At 38.0% G+C, this 23126-nt stretch overlaps 1 protein-coding gene across 1 annotated transcript in view; it reads right to left on the bottom strand.

The window, feature by feature from the left end:
* Positions 1–23126, bottom strand: part of LOC117291393 (ras-related and estrogen-regulated growth inhibitor-like) — a 62969-nt gene that overhangs the window by 13244 nt on the left and 26599 nt on the right. Inside the window, exon 2 of the mRNA XM_033773045.1 lies at positions 238–294. Coding sequence (XP_033628936.1) covers positions 238–294 — 57 coding nt within the window. The remainder of the gene's footprint in view (positions 1–237; positions 295–23126) is intronic.

Here is a 23126-nt window from a genome sequence, read left to right as displayed (position 1 = left end):
TCTACTTTTAAAACATCTTTCTATCCACATGCATTTCATAACAAACGGTTACAAACGCTTTTTAATACTGACCAACTCGTCCGATCCAAGGCAACGTGTTCCTTTAAAGTTAACTCACATATAAAACACCATTCAATCGTCTTTGGATTTGCAAGATGGCATTGGAGCTGAAAAGACTGTTTCGTGAAAAAATGAAAAATGATACTTCATTGTCTTAGCACTGAATGCAATGCTTACCTATGTTAGATTCGTATTCTCCGATGTATCTTTTCGTCAGAAACCGGACTGTCACAGCTGCAAGATAAAAAAAGAACAAAACACATTTCATAAAAAAATACTACATAGACCTACATCACCGATGGGTAAAACTGTGTGAACAGACTGATTGATTTAGACTAATGGACAGTTTTATGGACTTTGGAAAACGACACATTTCGTCCTCTGAAATGTGAATTTCTCTTCAGCAAAACTACACATCAAAATTGTAGTTACAATTCAGTTTGTATTAACCACAAGGTTATATGAAAGGCAAAGTGTTGGTTTTAAAACTAACACAAAACCCCACCCCAAAAACCACCATAAAACCCCCACATACATCGAAAGATCATTACAAATATATATTGTCATCAAGGGTGTGACAAGGGTGTTTTTTCTTTCTTTCATAGTTATCTCGCAACTCCGATGACCAATCAAGCTCAAATTTTCACAAGTTTGTTATTTTATGCATATGTTGAGATACACCAAGTGAGAAGACTGGTCTTTTACAATTACCAATAGTGTCCAGTATCTTTAAGGCCTCATTTTTCACCCACAGGGTTCCAGGAATCTCTAACCATCTCTCTAGACGCGTGATGTTATAATTTATTCAGGTAACACTATGTAATCTGCAAGTCGTGCTTCAGAGAGCAGGTCCGGGCCATCCAAAGCAACGAAATAAAAAACATCGCAGTTTTCTTTTTGATTATAGTCTCAATTAACTTTGGGCATGTATGTCAAATGTCGGCACGTGTCTGTCAGGCGACTGGGGTCACGTTTTATGGCGGGAAACCGGATTCAGTTCACACTCGACACCCACCAATATAAAATAATGTTCATTATACACGGAATTCACCCATATAAATTTCATTTAAAGGGGCTGTATGGCATGATCAAAGCAGGCCTATGGCTATCTTTTGCACCGGTTAACTCGCGTCACTGTTTGATCAAGCATTCTAGGAAATAAAACAAAATGGCGCGGCGAGAGCGTACACCAGAGGGAACGAGGTTGATCTGAGCGGTATAGACCTTTCTATTCCAACGTCACAGCCCAAGTTTTTGCCAACCGAGGTTGGACAACTATGGAAAGCCAAATGTAAAACAACACAGATCGCTACTGTTTTCATGAATGTAACACAAATATTTATTATCGTGTTGATTTTGTTGAAAACAAAGCAACTAATTATGGAAGATATTTTATTTAATTGAAAGTTAGCAGAACAAAATTAATTTGGTTAAAACATCTGTTAATACGATTGAGTGTTTTATTAACATTCGGCCGTCCATGCCAACCGAGGCGATTTTTTTTAACAACAATGGAAAGGTCTACTTTGAGAGTTTCGACAACTTGCGACTAGAAGCCATTTTGTGCCCCCTAAAAACGCATGTGCGACTCGGGGTGCCAGACCAAAATGCGCATTGGGTTGTGCAGCATTTCGATGGAAAATGGCGCCCAGCAACCACGTGACCAAAGAAAACTGGTCCCTCTATGTCGCAACTCTCTCAAACAAAACACAGCTCCTGGGTGAGACTTCAAATACTTTTTGTTAGCACCATACCAGACGCCTTTAACATGATATTTTAAGTTAAAAAAAAATGAATTCAGACAAATTGAAAAATGAATTGCAGCGAGGAGTAGGCCCTAAACATTTCAAATTGTGTAAAACCAAGTCTAACCAGAACCTGGATTGTATCAACACAGTCGGTTGTTGAAGTAGCTGAACATAGGTGGAACAAAAACCATCGTGATAAAATAATACACAGAAAAAAAAAAACATTAAAACGTCAACATAATTTCAGTGATATTTCCTTTGATGTATTATGATGCGAGACTGTGTTCAAATACTATTACTACGTTACTTCAGAGGGAGCCGTTTCTCATAATGTTTTAAACTATCAACAGCTCTCCATTGCTCATTTAACACCAAGTAGGGCCTAAGGTTTTTATGTTAACAATTGTTTTGAGTAATTACCAAACGTGTGCAGTGTGCCTTTAAACTATTATTTACAACTTATGGACAGGTGTGATGGTCGGGTAACGATGAACAACGATGCAATAATATGACTTAAATATTTCTGTCAATCCATGATTTGCTACTATCCAAATAGGCATTGTTGTGACACTTTGACGCTCTCACAACATTGTCTCTCCCGCCGGTACAATCTTCGCTATAATTAGAATGGGTGCATTGATTCTGGTTCGCTTTCTAAATACCACACTGGTGCCTGGATGATAGGCATGGACACGATAATTTATAACCGTCTGTCGAATCCTAAGGGTCAAATGGTGGAATTCCGGTGGCTGACGTTTGATGCTCACACATTTGATTCACATGGGCAGATGAATGATCATAAACCATTGATATATATGCGAACTGCTGACCAATGTTAAATTTACAGAGACTAATGTCACCGTAAGAACCTTCATTCCCTTTGGTATAGTTTCCTATGCAGCTGCTTGAATAATGTTCACAAACTCGTATATTACTAAAATTCCCTATCTTTGAATCTACGTTACTAACATTCCATGTGCCCAAACTCATAGAGCTGCTTAAGCAGACAATATTTCTTTAAAAAATAGTGTATGCTAATAAGCCTCCCCAGAGATAAGCTGCAGGATACCAATCACAAATTGTACACGTTACATACTTTTGTTTGGGCTGGTAACCCTATTTTGCTAAGCAAAGTTTTGTTGTGCTTAGCTAATTTTGTGCTTAAGCAGCTCTATGAAACTTGGCCCCGAGTGTAGGCCTATACTTTTCCCAGAAGTAACCTGAGTGTTTATGTATCTACGCCGATCAAGAATCATATTATAGCAAACTCCGGTCAAGATTCCAAGATGTTCGTTCTTAGATTTTTCTTCACCTTAAGGAACGACCTCAACCAGAGATCTCTCTGCATCCTTCCACACCTCAGCAAATACATCGATACCATGCCTCTTACTAATACAGCCAGGTGCAGTATCTGCATTCATCAAGAAACCGCGCAGGCGGCACGACCAAGGAATTTCCGTTGAAATTTTCCCGCCATTTCGAGGGCGGACAGGCAGTTTCCGCAACGTGCTCGCGTTACGCTCTCGAGATCTCCTCCATGGTTCTCGTGTTCACTATAGAAACCGCGGGAAGAGTGTTTGTTGACGGATGCCAATATCTTCAACGTGCGGCCACTACTTGTTTATTTTTCTGAAAACATTAACCCGGTCGAAATCTTGTCAAATATTATCAGAATGAATAAAAAAATCTTCAAATTCGGGCTGAAATATTTACTTCAGTTTAACAACACCGTACAGGAAAAAGTAAATATGTGATACATTTTTGGCGGGAAGGAAGACAAGCAAACGGAACACGTTCTTGTCGGTACGCCCACTCTGCAATTTCGCAGAATTTGTCCCGTTTCTCATATGTAACATAGTCGCGTCAGAATACATGATCAAATGTTAAAGGAACACGTTGCCTTGGATCGGTCGAGTTGGTCTTTGAAAAGCGTTTGTAACCGTTTGTTACAAAATGCATATGGTTAGAAAGATGTTTTTAAAGTAGAATACAATGATCCACACAATAGTGGGGGGGGGGTGGCAATGTACTCTCGTGGAAATTTCATGTTAATTTATGGCAACAAATTACAAATTTGCCTCGAAATTGCGCGGTTTTCCTTTTACTTTGCGAACTTACACGGTCGGCCATTTATGGGAGTCAACAATTTGACTCCCATAAATGACCGACCGTGTTTGTCGACGAGGTGAAAGGAAAGCCGTGCAAATTCGAGTAATACTTGTGTGGATCATTATATTCTACTTTTAAAACTTTTCTAACCATATGCATTTTATCACAAACGTACATAAACGCTTTTCAAAGACCAACTCGTCCGATCCAAGGCAACGTGTTCCTTTAAAGTTGCATTGCCCATTATTTGCTGAAAGAATTTGTTGAAAAGAATGTTCTCTGAACGAATTTTGACATATAATAGGCCTATAATGGTGTTTAAAAACAATTACAAAATTTCGCATATACCGTGGACAATGCACCTGAGAAATGTAGGCCATAACATACACAGATTTTTAGCTGGTTAACGTGAGATATCCATAATAATGTCCACTATAGATCCCCTTAAACAATTCATTGTTTCCAATTAAGTACTGGCAAATATATTTGTGCTGTTACTTTAAATAAAAGATTATAATTTTACCAAATATATAACGAAAGCTGCTCTTTAACAAAATTAATCCTAATTTTGGGGTTAAATCGGCTGCTGACTGGACCTATCATCCTTAACGTTATAATAGAACTTGCTCTTTATCAGCTGTTTAAAAAAAAATGATTACGCGATCCTGTTGCATCCGATGGGATGTTCATAGAATCGTCAAACATTTTGTTGATCTATTCCTCTTGGGATTTTCGGGAAAGGTTTTACGCTCCATCCTCAGAGAAAGGTTTACTCGATTCTAAAAAGCTTGGGATAGTGAACGCCGTGACCAAGTTTGATCAAACCCTTCATCCATGATCTAACCACATCCCGTCTCACAAAACCGTCTCCAGGAAAGGGAGTTCTTCACGACAATCTCGAAGGAACGAGTCTCTTGGTTCCTCTTATAAAACAATAGGGTTTCTTCGTCTTATTAGTGAATTACTGACGTCAATTCCTCCCGAAGGCTAACGAAACATCTCATGAAACCTTCCCTCAAGTAAGTTGATTACGGAGTTATTACGTCTACATCTTGTGTTCGTCATCTGGAAACGATAATTTATCGACCTTTTCAAACTTTCTATTGGATGCAAGGCTGTGTCCGAAACGACGACTTCGGCTAGAGCTACGGCTAGATCAGCGCGTCTGCCAGTGTTGAAGAATAGGCAGACGCGCACTATCTAGCCAAAGCTGTTGCAGAAGTTGCCGTTTCGGACAGTCGACACAGCCTAAATCTAGTGATGTATTGTGAAGAATAAGTGTGATATTTACCCCTTGCATTTTGTCGATTTCAACCCTACACCTCTAAATATCCCGGGTCAGAAACTGACCCGGATTACACGTCCCATGGGTCCTGGGGTCGATTTCACAAAGAGTTAGGACTAGTCCTTACTTAGGACTAGTCCTATGAGATATACAAATCGCATGGATAGTCCTAAGTTAGGACGAAAAACTGGTCCTAACTCGAGATAAGACTAGTCCTAAAGAACTTAGGACTAGTCCCAACTTAGGACTATAGTCCTAGAAGATATTAAAAACTGAAGCTAGTCCTCATGACAAGTAACTAGTCCTAACTCGAGATAAGACTAGTCTTAACTCTTTGTGAAATCCACCCTGACCAAGTAAGTGGTTTAAAAAAATGTTTGTTTGTGTAACTCGATTATGCATCAGTTTGACCCTTTTTGGATCATCTTGATACGATTTCGGGTTATACTGACACAGAAACGGGTCAGGCCCAAAGGGATCCCGGTCAATTCTGACAAGAAAGTTATCATTATTTGAGTATAATTATTTATTGTTATTTGTTAAAGTATGGATAGAGTCTCTGTTTCTCCATCTTTTCACTTTACTCGCCCTGCTTAGATCGGTTAGACTATGTAATAAAGGGTTTTGATACTTTCGGGGTAGTACATGCTAAAGTTATTTTCGCGACATTGTTGTACCAATTTCTCAAAAACTTCAGCACCTCAGCAAGTAATATTTCAAGGAAGGCTTTCTACCAGCATCATCTTCAAACCGTGTAAGTTTAATGTAGTGGATATCGTGTTTTGTGTCCCACAAAAGGTACCCAGACTTTCATGAGGCCCTGTCACGATTCCCCTGAAAAGTGCGCACCGATTCTTTGATCTCATGCATCGTCAAAGCTTTGGTTGCAGTATTAAAACAACAATCCAATCCAGACCTTACATCCACCTTTAAAAGGTTTTTGGATAAGCTGATTGTCCTATAAAAGCCAAGTCACCTACTCCATTGAACTACACTCCTATAGGCCCCAACAGAACACTTTAACAGATTAGTCAAATATCCTATCTCGGTTTTTCTAAGAAATCATCCGCAAGCTATCTCTGTCTTGTACGGAATTGCTGTTGACATATTTTAAAGTAATGGTACGAAACCAGTTAAACACGAGACATTTTGCTTAGGCGGTCAGCAAAACCGATTCGACACTAGACCTTTAAAGGCACTGGACACGTTTGGTAATTACCAACAACCAGTATATGGTGTATCCCAAAATATGCATAAAACAACAAACCTGTGAATAATTTAGCTCAATTGGTCGTCGAAGTTGCAAGAGAACAATGAACGAAAACGAAAAAAAAGAAAAAAACACACCTTTGTTGTGTGCTGAGTCTCGCAATCAAATAAAAAAAAAAAATTATTGAGAAATTACTTCTTTCTATAAAACTACGTTACTTAAGAGGGAGCCATTTCTCACAATGTTGTTTATTATCAGCAGCTCGATCCATTGCTCGTTATCAAGTAAGTTTTTATGCTAGCAAAGACCAGATATTCTCACTTGGTGTATCCCAACATATACATGTACGTACAAAATCTGTGAAAATTTGGGCTCATTGGTGTTCGAGAGTTGCGAGATAACAACGAAAGAAAAAACACCCTTGTTGCACAACTTTGTGTGCTTTCAGATGCATTAAAAATGCTTCAAGTCTGAAGTTCCTATTTGAGTGAGAAATTACCCTTTTCTCAAAAACTATGTTATACTTCAGAAGGAGCCGTTTTTTTTTGTTACTACCAACAAATCTCCTTTGGTCGTGTTTTTATGCTAACAATTAGTTTGAGTAATTACCAACAGTGTCCAGTGCCTTTAAAGCAATCGCACAACATGGGTAAACATTATTGTCCAAAGGTCCACACTTCGTGTATCACAACTTATATGTAAAATAACAAACATGTGAAATTTAGGCTCAATCGGTCATCGGAGTCGGGAGAAAATAACGGGAAAACCCACCCTTGTTTCCGCACGTTTCACCGTGTCATGACATGTGTTTAAAATAAATCCGTTATCCTCGATATCGAGAATTGATAATTGTTTAAATGTTTCCTCAAAAAGTAAAGCATTTCATGGAATAATATTTCAAGGAAAGTCTTTCACCATTACCTTATGTAAACCCTGTAAGTTATTTGTAAATCTGTGAACTTTAAATTTTTGTTCTGTTCAGAAAGTGTCCAATGGCTTTAAAACATATCACACTCACTGCACTGCACAGAGACAAAATGCTAATCCGACGACAGAACCCTCACCTGAATCAGTGCTTATGTTTACGTTTTTAAGCAATATCTAGAAGAAACAAATCAATGTAAAACCAGGCGGAAGATTGATCTGAAAGCAGAGTACGTGATCTTCAGTGCAGAACATCCGTAAAACCCTTTCCCACTATATAAGGCAAGAATACGAACTAATAGATGCACCGTCACGACTTCTTCTATGCTCCAGCATGCACGACATACAGTGCAGGTTATATCCATCATTTTACACCCAAAATCCTTTCCTGCTGCACTGTTGAGCACATCGTCTTAAAGGCAATGGACACTACTGGTAATACTCAAAATAATTGTTAGCATAAAACCTTACTAGGTAACATTCAAGCAATGGAGAGCTGTTTATAGTATAAAACATTGTGAGAAACGGCTCCCTCTAAAGTAACGTAGTTTTTGAGAAAGAGGTAATTTCTCACTCAAATATTAAAAGACTTCAGGCCTGAAGCAATTTTTTAGGCATCTGAAAGCACACAATTTGTGCAACTAGAGTGTTTTTTCTTTCATTATTCTCTTGCATTTTCGATGACCAATTGAGTCCAAATTTTCACAGATTTGTTATTGTATGTATGTTGGGATACACCAAGTGAGAATACTGGTCTTTGACAGTTACCAAAAGGGTGGCCAGTGCCTTTATCATAAATACAAAAGAGCAGCTAACATGATCATCCTTTGCATTAAATATGCCCCCACCTGGAATATTATATTCCACTGTGGTTAGTTGAGGATGTTTTCTCAAGCGCGTTTTTATATTGCAGGGGTTTTATTTTGAGCCAGTGTTTTCTTCATCTTGTGTGTGTATAAAATTCAATAAGGTTCTTGAGTGCTATCGGCTGTCCGGAACAGGCGCGACAACGGGTGTGTGATCGTAGTGCACTATCGACTTGACTCGGTAAATAATGTACGCTGCATTTATGTTAGAAAATAATATATATAAAAAGAGCAAATTCGGAATCGTTTATGCATTTTACTTTACCTATCCCCAAGGCTATATACATTACTGTGTCTACATACTCCTGTCATAATTATAAAAGACAATCTGATAATACATTTCCGTCTTTCATTATCTTGAAGATGACCTATAAAGTTGAGAGGGTTTGATTTAATTACGGGGGCAGTTTCCGGAAAAAGGACATTTTTTTACCAATCAGTTGAATTGTCTGTCGCTGTGATATCGAATACTGGTAATTTCATTCCCCCGTAGACGGTGAAGACAGACGTTCTAGAGAATCAAATTAACTCATCCTTTACTTTTCCCAAACCCTTTAATTTCATTTGATTTGCAAAATGGTTGTCTCTGTCACAGATCGCTTTATAGTTAAAGGTGTATAACTTGGTTATGATATCTGGTGTTACTGGAATGTCTATTGCCAACTTGTATAAGTAAGATTCAATTTCAGTCACATTCGTATTTTACCTATTAGCTGGATTTCATCATATTCTATGAATAAATTAGGTGCGCTTCCTTCTAACCAGTACGGTCAGTGACTGTGAATGTACCCCAACATGGCTATAGGCTTTTCACTAACCTCGAACCCACAACTAGACCTACTTGTTTAAAGGCTTTGGACACCTTTACAAGTTCGCTTGGTGTATCTCGTCATATGGACAAAATAGCGAACCTGTGAAAATTTCGTCGCCGAAGTTGCGTGAGAATAATTAGCAAACCTGTGAAAATATGAGCTCAATTGGTAATCGAAGTTGCGAGAGAATAATGATAGAAAAAACATTCTTGTTGCAAACAACTTTCAGATTCCTTATAATAAAGGGCTTCAGGCCTCAAGTCTTTAAATATTTGAGTAAGAAATTACCTCTTTTTAAAAAACTACGTTACTTCAGAGGGAGCCGTTTTTCACAATGTTTTATATTATCAAAAGCTCTCCATTGATCGTTAACAAGTAAGTTTTTATGCTTACAATTATTTTGAGTAATTACCAATAGTGTCCAGTGCCTTTAAAAACGAATCATCAAAACATTATTTGCAAACAACCAATTACAGTTCAAAACTGCAGGTGACGCGTCGTGACTTTATGAAAAACGTTCTGAATTATAATATGACACTGTAGCTTTGTTAGCATCTTTTGTGTCACAACAAACGCAACATCTGCAACGACAAACAAACCACTTAGATTGCTTTCCCCCAAACTCGACACAACTCCCCGATCACAAAAACTCACGAAGAAAGAATCACTTGAAAGTGAATTACTGATGTTATTTGATCAATTTAGTGACATTGTGTGGAGATGTTACATCTGTATTCCGTCGACAATGTTCGAGAACATTCTGAAGTGTTTTTTATTGTTGTGTGTATTAAGTAAAACTTTCATGGACACAGTAAGTATTGTTGGAATCGAATGAGTCGTTTAATTCTCTATTATTTGGAGGGATTTGTGCCATAAACCGATTACGCGTTTACTCCCTCTGTGAAGCCTACTCGTCCTTGGTTGGGCCGTATGGTTGGCCATCCACCTCTCTTTCCAACCAGGCCCTATTTCATAGAGCTGCTTAAGCAAAAAATTTGCTTAAGCACGAAAATAGCTCGCCTATTTTTCACATGTTACTGGCAAAAATGTCATGCCATATACATTGCCTGTGACTGGTATTTAGCTGTTGTTTACTTAGCATAACAATTGAGTGGAGTCTTGGCCGGTAATCTGATTTTACTAGGCAAGGTTTGTTTTTGCGTAAGCAAAATGTTGTGCATAAGCAGCTCTATGAAATTGGGCCCAGGTCCCAATTTCACAGAGCTGCTTATTAGCATAAATATTGCTCAACAAATTTCTGCTTAACGAAAAAGGTCAGGATACCCGTCATAAATTGTACATGTGACATGGTATTTTGGCTGGTAACCTTATTCTAGTAATCATAATTAATTGCGCTTAAGTACTTTTTGTGCTCATAAGCAGCTCTATGAAATTGAGCACTGACGACGGTAGTGTCTTTAATTGGTTTCAAGCAGGACAGTGTAGGTTAGAACTAGTACAAACAATTGCTGGTATCAATTGCAAGTTTCTTAGCGTCGACGTTTACAGGCAGTGGACACTATTGGTAATTACTCAAAATAATTATTAGCATAAAATCTTACTTGGTAACGAGTAACGGGGAGAGGTTGATAGTAACACATTGTGATAAACGGCTCCCTCTGAAGTGACGTAGTTTTCGAGAAAGAAGTAATTTTACAAGAATTTGATTTCGAGACCTCAGTGTAAGAATTTTTAGGTCTCAAAATCAAGCATGCTTAAAGTACACAACTTCGTGTGACAAGGGTGTTTTTTCTTTCATAGTTATCTCGCAACCCCGACGACCAATCGAGCTCAAATTTTCACAGGTTTGTCTTTTTATGCACATGTTGAGATCCATCCACCAAGCGAGAAGACCGGTCTTTGAAAATTACCAAGTGTCCAATGTCTTTAACAAAAAGGAGCAGGATACCCGTCATATATGTTTACATGTGACATGGTATCTTGGCTGGTAACCTTATTCTAGTCATCATTGCGCTTAGATACTTGTTGTGCCAATAAGCAGTTCTATGAAATTGGGCACTGGCGACGGTAGTTTCTTTAATTGGTAACAAGCAAGCAGGACAGTGTGGGTTGGAACTAGTACAACAAATTGCTGGTATAAATAAATTGCAAGTTGTCTTAGTGTTGACGTTTAAGAGCAAAGTTGTGTTCGAACCAATTTAAACCGATGCTGCATCAAACCATGAAATTTATGTTTTTTTCTAAAAGTAATTTAAATCTCCCTGCTGCTGCTGCTGCTGCTGCTGCTGCTGCTGCTGCTGTTGTTGTTGTTGTTTTGATGTTGTTGTTGTTGCTGCTGATATTGCTGCTGCTGCTGCTGCTGCTGTTGTTGTTGTTGTTGTTGTTTTGATGTTGTTGTTGTTGCTGCTGATATTGATGTCGCTTTGTTGTTGTTGTTGTTGTCGTCGTCGTCGTCGTCGTCGTCGTCGTCGTTGCTATTGCTTTTGCTGTTGCTGTCAATATTTATCGGTTGTTAATGTTGTGTCTTGTTTTCCCATTGTGGTTGTGCGCTTAAACAATGTAAGTAGATACAAAACTGAATAAGCCTTCTTCGTATGCCGTATATTTAGTTTCTGTAATTTCCTCTTTAAAAACAAAATCTAATTTTGATTTTGTGACGATAAATCTTTCAACCTTCAACAGTAGTGGGAAAAAATAACTTTGCTAAGTATCACAAGGCCGAAATATCTATCACCAAAACCCAAGAGGCATGAGTCAAAACCTTGCGTCTCCTGACAGTTCAACAATTACTGTTTATATATCACGATTAAACATGTACATTAATAGGCCATGGCCGCTAAACTACAAAGGTGAATTATGATGTATACCTATTAGCTAGGATGAAGACTGTCCCCTCAGACCGGAGGTTGACAACCTTGATCGATGATTTATATATGCAAGACAAGATTTATTGTAGATGCCCGTGAAACATCCTTACTGTCAGCTTAAAGGCGGGTATACATAGACCTACATTTGGTAATACTTTTCCCCCAAACATAATATGCATAACAAAATAAACCCTGTAAAAATAATGACTCAATTGGATCGAAGTTGCAAGTAAATAATGTAACACCTTCCCAGAATGTGATTCCCGTAGAGAAAGGCGTCGCCCTGAAGCCTCTTTAAACTCAGATTCAAATTTAAAATTACCTCTTTTTCTCTATACCACTTTACCGAGTAAGTGTTTACTGTCGTTTTTTAATAGTATTTACCGAAGGTAAAGTCTCCCTTTAAGGGCAAAGTATACCCATTTATGATTGTATCCGTCATAAATTCACAATCTGAGAAAAGTTTCATGAAGAAACGCTTCTCAGATTGTTTTTTTCTAGTCCCATTCTCTAAAACCACATTAAGAAGGGAATCGTTCCTCAAAATGTTTTTCATTGTCAACAGCTGCAGTGCTTTTCACAAAGTTTTTATGCCCATTAATGTTTGTAAAATTGTAGTAAGCCAATGGTATCCCCTACCTAAAAGAACCGCGCATTAATTATTCTGCGTTCACAAATTTAACAACTATTATCATAATCGTTTATAGCCCCACTGTTTGTTTTTGTTGGAGCGGTTGATGAATGTTACATTTGAGGATTGAAGGAATACACTATTCAATCGAAGAACTGTATTACGTTGACACACAAAATAATGACACTTTGGATGATCTCCATAAGGTATGTGCAGACGAATGTCTAAATCATAAATATAAGGCCAACTACCTAGCAAGAGTCTGTATACCATGTGAACTTTGTTTACAATAAGTGTAACCTTGTACATTCTTTCAGTATTCTGGCAGGCACATGTCCTATGGGAACATTTACATTTTGTGTAATAATTTCCACACAAATCAAATAATTATGAACGTAAAAGCTGGACAAGTTTTGAGATCTGTCCCATTTCACCATATCAAAAAGTTGACACGAATTAGACAGTGCAATCTCAATAAAATATAAGATTTTATGTTTTAGTTCCGTTGAGCTGTGTACAAATCCTGCCTGCAGGAAGTCCACGCTCTGTGGCTTTGTTGTAAACATGTGATGTCACAGGTCACATCGTCTTTTGTCCGTAAAACATGACATGACCTATTTATGGCATTACCCTCCAGTGCAGAGGGACTGCGCTATAGTCCCTCACACCATGAAGGTAGAAATACAATTTTAGCGGCACGGAATGAACTGGATACAGAGGCGAAGGTGCAGTTCTTCAGTCTTACTCTATAAACAGCAATGCCCTGATTTAAGTGACTCTGAAGTGGGTCAAAAACACATGCTCTATTTATTTTATGTTGTACCCACGGCACAGTGTTACCCTCCCTCCGTGAAGTAGCCTACCTCAGGGCCAGACAAACGATTAATAACACCCCAGTTAAAAACACCCCAGTTAAAAACACCCCAGTTTAAACACCCTTTGAACTTTGGGATATTAGCATCCACAGCCAACATAAAAACAACACCACTCCACTGTATAAGAGTGCAACAATATACCCTTTGGCATTGGAACTTTGGTAACTTTTGAAACACTAAATGCAAGCAAATCCCATTGGGCACATATACGTATATAGTTTGTAATTGAAGTCCTGACGCCAAGATAATCTGGGGGCTTTTAAACATATCTAGACCTCTCACTAAAAAAATAACATTCAAAACATACCCAAATAGCTACACATAGACACTTGTATTAGCACATGACCACTCTCAGACGCTTAAAGGCACTGGACACCTTTGGTAACTGCCAAAGACCAGTATTCTCGCCTGTGCATAAAATAGCAAATCTGTGGACTCAAGTGGTCACCGAAGTTGCAAGAGAATAATGAAGGAAAAACACCCGTGTTGCACAAATTTGTGTGCTTTCAGATGCCTTAAAAAATATTAAAAGACATCAGGCCTGACGCCTTTTAATATTTGAGTAAGAAATTACCTCTTTCTCAAAATCTACGTTAATTAAGAGGGAGCCGTTTCCCACAATGTTTTATACTATCAACATCTATCCATTGCTCGATATTTAAGTTTTTATGCTCATAATTATTTTGAGTAATTTCCAATACTGTCCAGGCCTTTAATGTACATTCATCGCAATATCATAATGGTGAATGGTGCAAGCTATAATTGATGTGAAAGTTGGTGACCTTTTGCTAGCTTTACAGTTTGTCCAAAGACTAGTTTTTACGAGTTTCCGATAGGGACTTGTGTCCTTGATCGCCGGTTGTTTGTTCACTGCGAGGTCCCTGGACGCAAGGCGAGTACGGGGCCAATCAAAGTTCTGTACAAAACTCAACAAAAGCCACAATAGTTATTCATTTTAAGGGAGTTGCCCATCTAATATGTTCTTTGATGTACTCTACCATTCCACCACCACGCCAAGTAAACATTGGCTCATAATATTTGCATCCGCAAAACCATGCCACACGAGGCAATTTGCAGGCAACTAATTCCAGGTTATCTCTAATGAGAAACCTCATTCACATTTCAGTCTTCCAGTTATTTTCCTGAAAATAGTGAGTTATAGAAGAATGTCTCTTATAAGTGCTTTGAATGGCCGTTTGAATGAACTCTCAAAATTCGTAATCCTTTTAATGGTTTATGGATTTACCTATAATGCCTTTCACTGCGCTCTATTAAATCCTATGAGTTTTTCTCAAAAGGTATACGTCCTGCGTTTTCAGTAGAGACACCCTTATACGGGCCATTTCAAAACAAAATCCTCTGCTGTGCCAATGCCTCTTTGCCAAGGAAGTCAATACTGCGTCGAGACACATTGATAGCATCATGCCCTTAAAGGCACTGGACACTATTGAAGGCACAGGACATGCTCAAAATAATTGTTAGCATAACAATTTACTTGAGAGCTGTTGAAAGTATAAAACATTGTTTGAAACGGCTCTCTCTGAACTATCATAGCTTTTGAGAAAGAGGTAGGCCTAATTTCTCACTAAAATGTTAAAAGACTTCAGGCCTGTAATATAAGCACACAATGCAACAAGGGTGTTTTTTCTTTCAGTTTTCTTTTGCAACTTCGATAACCAATTGAGTCCATGTTCACAGGTTTGTTATTTTATGCATATGTTTGGATACATCAAGTGAGAAGACTGGCCTTTGACAAATACCAAAAAGGTGTTCAATGCCTTTAACTCAGAAGATTCCCTCTCGTCAAAGTTATTAGAAACCCAAACATAACTAATCAGATCATGGCTGATTTTTCTCGCTCTCCTCAACAAACCTTCCACGCCGAGCGGGCGCCAGGGATGTATGCTCAGGGTGTAAAATGGTCCAAATACCTTGGGTTTACAATATCTAATCAAAGCAGGTGACTAAAAGGACCTAAGGGCAAACATATTATATGTATATATCGATAGATGATCGATTTGTATACTTAAGGGTCAATAGTCTCTATGCGTTTTAACAAGAGGCCACTTCACACAAGCTGTTTTCTTTCATTCCATGGCCTTCCTTCCCTTAATACAAAATATGTCTCTTTTATATTTTCCCCTACTAAAAAGGCGCTAATGACTGCAGCGTATAAATCATTGGAACTCTAGTTCAGTTTTTGCCTGTCAAGTCCCCATTCAATACCTGTGTATTATTATTTTAAATGATGTGTTGACCGATTACTACCAAGGTTTTTTTTATTAAATTCCACAGTCGATTTAATTTAAGCAACGACCTCGCTGTAAATGCGCGATAACGAACAATTTTTAAAGGAAACAATTCACAACGAGGACAAAATGTTTGAGCTTTAAAGGCACTATATACACTTTTGGTAACTACTCAAAATAATTATTAGCGTAAAACCTTACTTGGTAACGAGCAATGGAGAGCTTTTGATAGTATAAAACATTGTGAGAAACAGCTCCCTCTGAAGTATTAAACGTAGTTTTTGAGAAACAAGTTTTTGGATACACCAAGTGAGAAGACTGGTCTTTGACAATTACCAACAGTGTCCAGTGTCTTTAAAGGATGGTCAAGACGTTCTTCCATTTCTCAAGATACCGGTTCTCCGTATCTGAGACAGCAACATCACCGTTGCGAAAAGATCCACTTTCAGATTCAAGAGGACAGGTGTAAGGGAATCAACAACTAACATGCAGGATTCGACCCCTTGGTAGAGATTGCCAAAGGCTATAAAGCACCAGTCCGCGCTTTCTAAAAGGGTAGACTTACCCAGAGGGCGAAGAAATGCAGACTGGGGAACATTATTGGGTTTTTAAATCGCATTAGTATTGAACACATTTCATGTGGGAAAGGGAATATTTGCCTCGCGTTGAACACGGTACTTAATGGTGGACAAAATAATGGTGTAATATATCAACCTGATTTTCGGTAACGTAAGCAACACCATGTGTATTTAAACTTACTGGATAGACTATGTTCTTTTGCGAACTTGTATTTCTATATAAATAAAGTTTTAAATCACCAACGCAAATGAAGCTCCGAACTGTGCAGAACCGTGGGCGATGCACTAAAATGGATTAATTTGATCGTTGACGAAGGACCACATGATTTGATGCAATGCGAACATCGATTTGCGGTACCAGTTCAACTAGCTATGAACAACCTTAATTCCACGAACAAAACTGTAATGGTACACTTTTGGTAATTACTCCAAAAGTTATGACCACAAAAATGTACCTGGTAAAGAGCACTGGAGAGCTGTTATTGAGACGACACCCTTTAAAGTAATGTAGTTTCAGAGAAAGGGATACTTTTTCACTCCCAAATTTGAATCGACTACCTCAGGCATCCGAAAGCATGAGTACAGCAAGGGTGTTTTTTCTTTCACTATTTTCTAGCAACTTTGATAACCAATCTAGCCAAAATTTTCACAGGTTTGTTAATTAATGCATGCGTTGGGATACACCAAGTAAGGATCTGGTCTTTGACAATTACAAGTGCATCTGCCGTTAAAGATACTCCAATGAATAAAAAGCCTTTAAAGTGAAGCAAAATCAGATAAAACAAAGTAAACCTAACCTTATAGCAGGCTTAGTTATCTTTTACCATGTATAATTGATAAGCAAGTGGCGAGTGAACTTGAATCGCATAGCTTCTATAATACAACACACGACAGCGCTACCGTTAATCATTTAAGAGGATTAACGAGGATTATAAACACTAATTACTTCTGAAAGAATTCCAATACCTTTTGATTGACAGATTTTTAAGGGTAATGACAGGGGACGTGGGGCGTGGTTATTTGCCCCCCTTATGTTTTCCCATCACTGGAAAAAAAACACCCGAAAAACAAATTCTCATCCACTCGTCGCCACACTGCTATGCACGGACTTTCATGGCGCTTTATTCAATTCAATACAACGTTTATTTCAACACACGCAAATGGTATAATATTATCTTCATGGCAAAACAAATTAATTACAGCGTACCGAGGCAGAATCCAGAAAGTGAGGCGTGTAGTGGATATGTCTTGAAAAACAGTAAAACAGTAAAAATACACACAAAAAAACACCCATAAACATTATACTACATGAACAACAATAACTACAACAACACATCATGATTCATGATAGTGAAATCATAATATGTACAAGCAATTTTGAAACAAAGGATGGTGTGGTGATGAGAAAATAACAACAATTGTAAAGTGAAGTGGGTTTTTTGTTTAATGTACTTGGATGAATTCTTATTGGATGTTATTGATAATCAACTGTAAATGGGTCAAATGGTGTTGTTCTGTTTAATAACAATGTATCTTAAAGACACTGGACACTATTCGTAGATGTCAAAGACCAGTCTTCTCACTTGGTGTATCTCATTCTCAACATAGGCATAAAAGAACAAACCTGTGAAAATTTGAGCTCAATTAGTCGTCGAAGTTCCGAGATAAACATGAAAACATGACAAACACCCTTGTCACACGAAGTTGTGTGCTTTCATCAGATGCTTGGTTTCGAGATATCAAAAGTTAATTCTGAGGTCTCGAAATCAAATTCGTGGAAAACTATACTTCTTTCTCGAAAACTATGTTACTTCAGAGGGAGCCGTTTCTAACAATGTTTTATACTATCAACAGCTCCCCGTTACTCGTTACAAAGTAAGGTTTTATGCTAATAATTATTTTGAGTAATTACAAATAGTGTCCAGTGTCTATAAGAACACGAAGACAACACAATTTTTACCGTAATCAAGGTTTTGACGGGGTTTGGGCCACCGAACATCCTCCTCACCAGGCATGTGGGTGATTTTTTATCTCATGCATCAAAAACATCATTAAAATCAAATGAATGTGTTTGTTTTTCTCCATCTCTCTCAGGGATCGTTGTCCTCTGAAATTGACATGGGGCAAATCATTTCACATTGAAGATAAGTGCTCGTAGAAATATTCGCCTTTATCGGGAAATTGCCACCGCAGAGGATGATTAAACATGATTACGTATGTAATTGGCAGGTATCAATCATAAATACGAAGTACGTGTTGTAAACCACTGAGAGGAAAAGTTTGCACGATTGGTGACACGACCTTGCTGCACCTCACCATTGAGGGGTTTTCATACTTCTTAAAAACCTCTCTTTTTGCGAAGTGTAAAGCTAAACAAACAACACATTTTTCAAACGCAATCAGAGGCATGGGAACAGACTGGGGAACATTATTGTGTTTTTTCAATCGCATTTGTATTTGACGAATTTCACTCATTCAACTTGAAGTAGTAATTAGTGATACGAGAGCTGTTCAAAGCTCAAATTTCAGCAATTTATCATTTTATTATCAGTATATTGTTTTTACTGCACCTACACTGATGTAGTATACCTTTGGCAATTGTCTACATGGAATGTCTACTCAATTGGCCATTGAAGAAACACATTTTTGTACCTTCAGATGCCTAAAAAAGGTTTTAGGTCTTGAGTGAGAAATTACTTCTTTCTCAAAAACTACGTTACTAGAGGGAGCCGTTTCTCACAATGTTTTACTATCAACAGCTCTTCATTGCTCGTTACCAAGTAAGTTTTTATGCTAACATTTATTTTGAGTAATTACCAATAGTGTCCAGTGCCTAAAAAAGCCCACCCAACAACAAAGCATTCTTTTCGTCATTTTGAGGTCTCGAAATCAAGCATCTGAACGCACACAACTTCACCTGACAATGGTGTTTTTTCTTTCATTATTATCTCGCAACTTCGACGACCTATCGAGCTCACATTTTCACAGGTTTGTTATTTTATGCATATGTTGATATACACCAAGTGAGAAGGCTCGTCTTTGACAATTGCCAATAGTGTCCACTGCCCTTAAGAATCCTGACTGTCATGGCAAACATAAGACCATAACTTGTGACGTCACCGCGTAATGTGACGTAGGAGGAAGGTTGAGTTTTTGAAATGTTGGGGTCACAAGCCTTTCGTCTCGCTTGTCAAAAAAGTACACCTGCGTGGACATCTGCTTTCGTTCTGTATACAACCCTTGCTATTCCTAGCAGTCACGGTATGCCGTTGGGAGATGGGCCAAAATTAAATTCCCAACATTATTAATAGTTTTCTTCCTTTGCAACGTTTGGAAGGCGACTCGTAAGCAATCGTAAATGTCCGACGAGATCATTTGGGATTTGCTAATGTTAGAAACATTATAAATCATAAAACTGGGTGATTGGTTTCCTATGTTATTTTTATATGCCCAGAGGGACTTATTTTGGCAATAAAAGTAACAAATGGCCTCATTGTTAATGGCATCGTCGAAGTCACATAGTGGAGTTATGTTTTCATCTTGCTTCATTAAAGACCCTATCTGGGTTTTTTTTTTCAAGAGAGCGAATCTGTAATTTGAGACAAAACAATCACCCAACCAACAAACAGAAATTGTGTAAATTGGTAAAATCTGTTTCCATGTTCATTTTATATGCTCCAATGTGCCTGCTTTGGGCAATAAAACATCTAAATTGCTTCATTTTTTATATATATATTTTTTCAAGTGAGCGAATCTGTAGTTTGAGACAAAACAATCACGCAAGCAACAAGCAGAAGTTGTGTAAACCGGGTTTATTGTTTCTATGTTCATTTTATATGCTCCAATGGTCCTGCTTTGGGCAATAAAACATCGAATGTCCTCTTTTTTGTTGGAATATTCTGAGCACTTTGGAGTTAAGTTTTCATCCTGCTTCATTAAAAAGCCTTTTGTCCTGCTTTCTTTCAAGAGAGTGAATCTGTCAAGTTTAAGACAAAAGAATCACGCAACCAACAAGCAGAAATTGTGTAAAATTAAATGGTTTCGATGTTCATTTTATATGCCCACATAGGACTTGATTCAGCGTGAAAAAACATCGAATGGCCTCATTGATCTATAAGTGCAGTAAAGTGTCCATACTGCCTCATTTAAAAGTCGATACACTTCGGTTTGGTATCTTTTAAAGACACTGACACTATTGCTATAATTGTCAAAGAAAAAAACCCTACTTAGTATAAAAACCTACTTGATAACGAACAATGGAGAGCTGTTGATAGTATAGACCTAAAACATTGTCAGAAACGGCTCCCTCTGAAGTAATATAGTTGTTTAGAAAAAGGTAATTTCTCACTCAAATATTAAAAGACTTCCACAGGCCTGAAAGCACACAATAATATTTAATGCATATGTTGGGATACACCAAGTAAGAAGAATACTGGTCTTTGACAATTACCAAAGGTGGCCAGTGCATGTAAAATAAATTTGTATTTTAGAAAATAACAGTATGATGGATATTCTAGAAGTCACCAATGTAACTCGCTGTTTTAACCGTCTTTATCTGACAGATGATTTCTACTTTGAACAAGTAGGTATAGGCCCATTCTTTGCATGGAATATAAACAGGCTACAGTCAAATTGAAAAAAACCTCAACAACCCCAAACAGATTTGAAGATGTAAATGCCATTTCTTAATCTTCCCAAAAGTATACTCACCGAGTCACTGATTGGCGTTTTGCATTTAGAATTAGTGGACCGAAATGAATGGAGGGGGAAATTACAAACTGCATGAGACAAGATCCTTTTTATACACATGTCATTTATAACTGTGTTGGACATTATCCTTTACAAGTGCAATACAGTGCATTCACATCATCCTATTCAGTTGATTACAGCTACAAGGGGTTAAGACACGCGGGATTTGGACATCTCTGTATGTATCTGCAAGTAGGTTTTTAATTGAACCATGCTAGTAGTGCCACTGTAGGTAATATACGAACATTGGTCCTGGACCATCTACCGCATTACACACACATAAAACCCTTCGTTGCAATCTCGAGGAAATTTGAGAGAAACATTCATCTATAAAGCCCGCGGATGTGCATCTCACTACCAAGTCAAACCGTACACTTGCTTTTACACAAGTGCATGGCGAGCAGCGATGATAAGAGGTTGTTGCCGTGGCAACGCATCGGACCGGGGATGAGCACTTCTCAGAGAGTCGCTAAGAGCGGGGTTTGAGAAGAAAGTGAATGTGTTCAATATCAGTTTGCGCGACAGTGCCTTAGGGGGGCTTTGAGAGCGAAGGGACAATATAACCCAAATAGAAGACGAAAATCCCTCACCAAGGCGACCCGTGTATCTGCAGTAGAGATCACGACAGTGTCTTAGCCCTATATAATACTGCCGCCCCGCAAGATAGTGATGTTGTCAGGGTTGGGGTACATAGATGGCTGAGATGATAAAGAATTTGTCTGTAAACCGAGGCAATCGGAAGAATGTGTTCCAAAGTTTATCCTCACTCGTTCTCACTGTCCAGCCTGGAGAACTGCTTGTCAATGTCGAGTGCTTCATGATAAATAGTGCGTTGTTTAAACAAGAAAAAGAACCTCTCCATGGTTGTGCAATTAAAGAGGTATACGGGAAGGTTTTAGACCACGGTCTTATTGGAAACCAACCTCACCAGTACAAGATCAATATCACAAGCAAATATTGCTCAAGAATGGAAGTTGTCTCAGAAAGTGTTATCGCACTGTTTTCTTACAACTGTCAGATCTTAGACACAAACATATGGAAAGTACACTCAAATATCCTTATGTTGAAATAAGGATCGAACTGTAAGTTCAAATTACAGGTAAAATGCTTACAGCTGAGCATACCAGTTTAGTCAATACTTTTTGTGTTTGAGATTGAAATTAATAATTTGACGACGCACATGGGTTTCAAAGGCTACACATCAAGTTAAAGGAACATTACAGAATTTGTAAGAAAAAAATCGTCTAAGATCGCAGATTTACATAAAACTTTTCACGGCCTAATGATGATTATAGTAGAAAACATCTCTTGAAATATTCCTGTCTGAGATACGATATTTTATAAGAAATTTCCCGTTTACATTGATGTCATGCAAATGTGTAATCAGTTTTTCACTATTTTCTCGTGACCCAGATAGCCGATCGATCTCAAACTTCTACAGGTTTGTCCGTTTATGTATAATATAGTGAATAACATAAAGAGCTTACACTGCCAGCAAATGTTTTTTTATAGCAGAAAACAATTCTGTAATGTTCCTTTAAATATCCCTTTAATTTACAATTGAAAAAAAAACTTGCAAGATGGCAAGGGATGATGACACTCAACGCGGCGTGCAGGATCACAAAATGCTAATGCACGGAATCACCACTGGTGCATGGTACTGGCATATGCCGTCACTCAGCAGGCGGACCTTGCAAAATTAAATTCCTCATTCTTCTCTCTCTCTCTTTATATATATCTTATTGTTCGGGGAATTGTTATTGCTGGAAATAATTTGATTAAAAAATCTCAGCGAGCCTATTGCATTTTAATAACGAGACAATTTTCACGGCGAATTGGCCGGAACAAGGTCTATAGGTCTTTGTGTAGTGTGTGAGATGAAAGGTGAATTTATGCGTAGAAGATGATATGATAATGGTTTGACAACGGGCAGGATACCAGTGTAACCTCTTTGTGATAGGGTTTATTGACATTAAAGGCACTGGACATCTTTGGTAATTGTCAAAGACCAATCTTCTCACTTGGTGTATCTCAACATATGCATAGAATAACAAATCTGTGAAAATTTGGACTTAATTGGTCATTGAAGTTGCAAGAGAATAATGAAAGAGAAATTAATATAAAGGCTTCAGGACTGAGGTCACTTAATATTTGAGAGATAAATTACCTCTTTCTCAAAAACTACGTTACTTCAGAGGAAGC

The sequence above is a fragment of the Asterias rubens genome, chromosome 6 (assembly GCF_902459465.1).
Source record: "Asterias rubens chromosome 6, eAstRub1.3, whole genome shotgun sequence".
NCBI classification, from domain to species: Eukaryota; Metazoa; Echinodermata; class Asteroidea; order Forcipulatida; family Asteriidae; genus Asterias; species Asterias rubens.
Note: the sequence above shows the minus strand (reverse complement) of the source record. Positions and strands in the feature narration are given on the sequence as shown.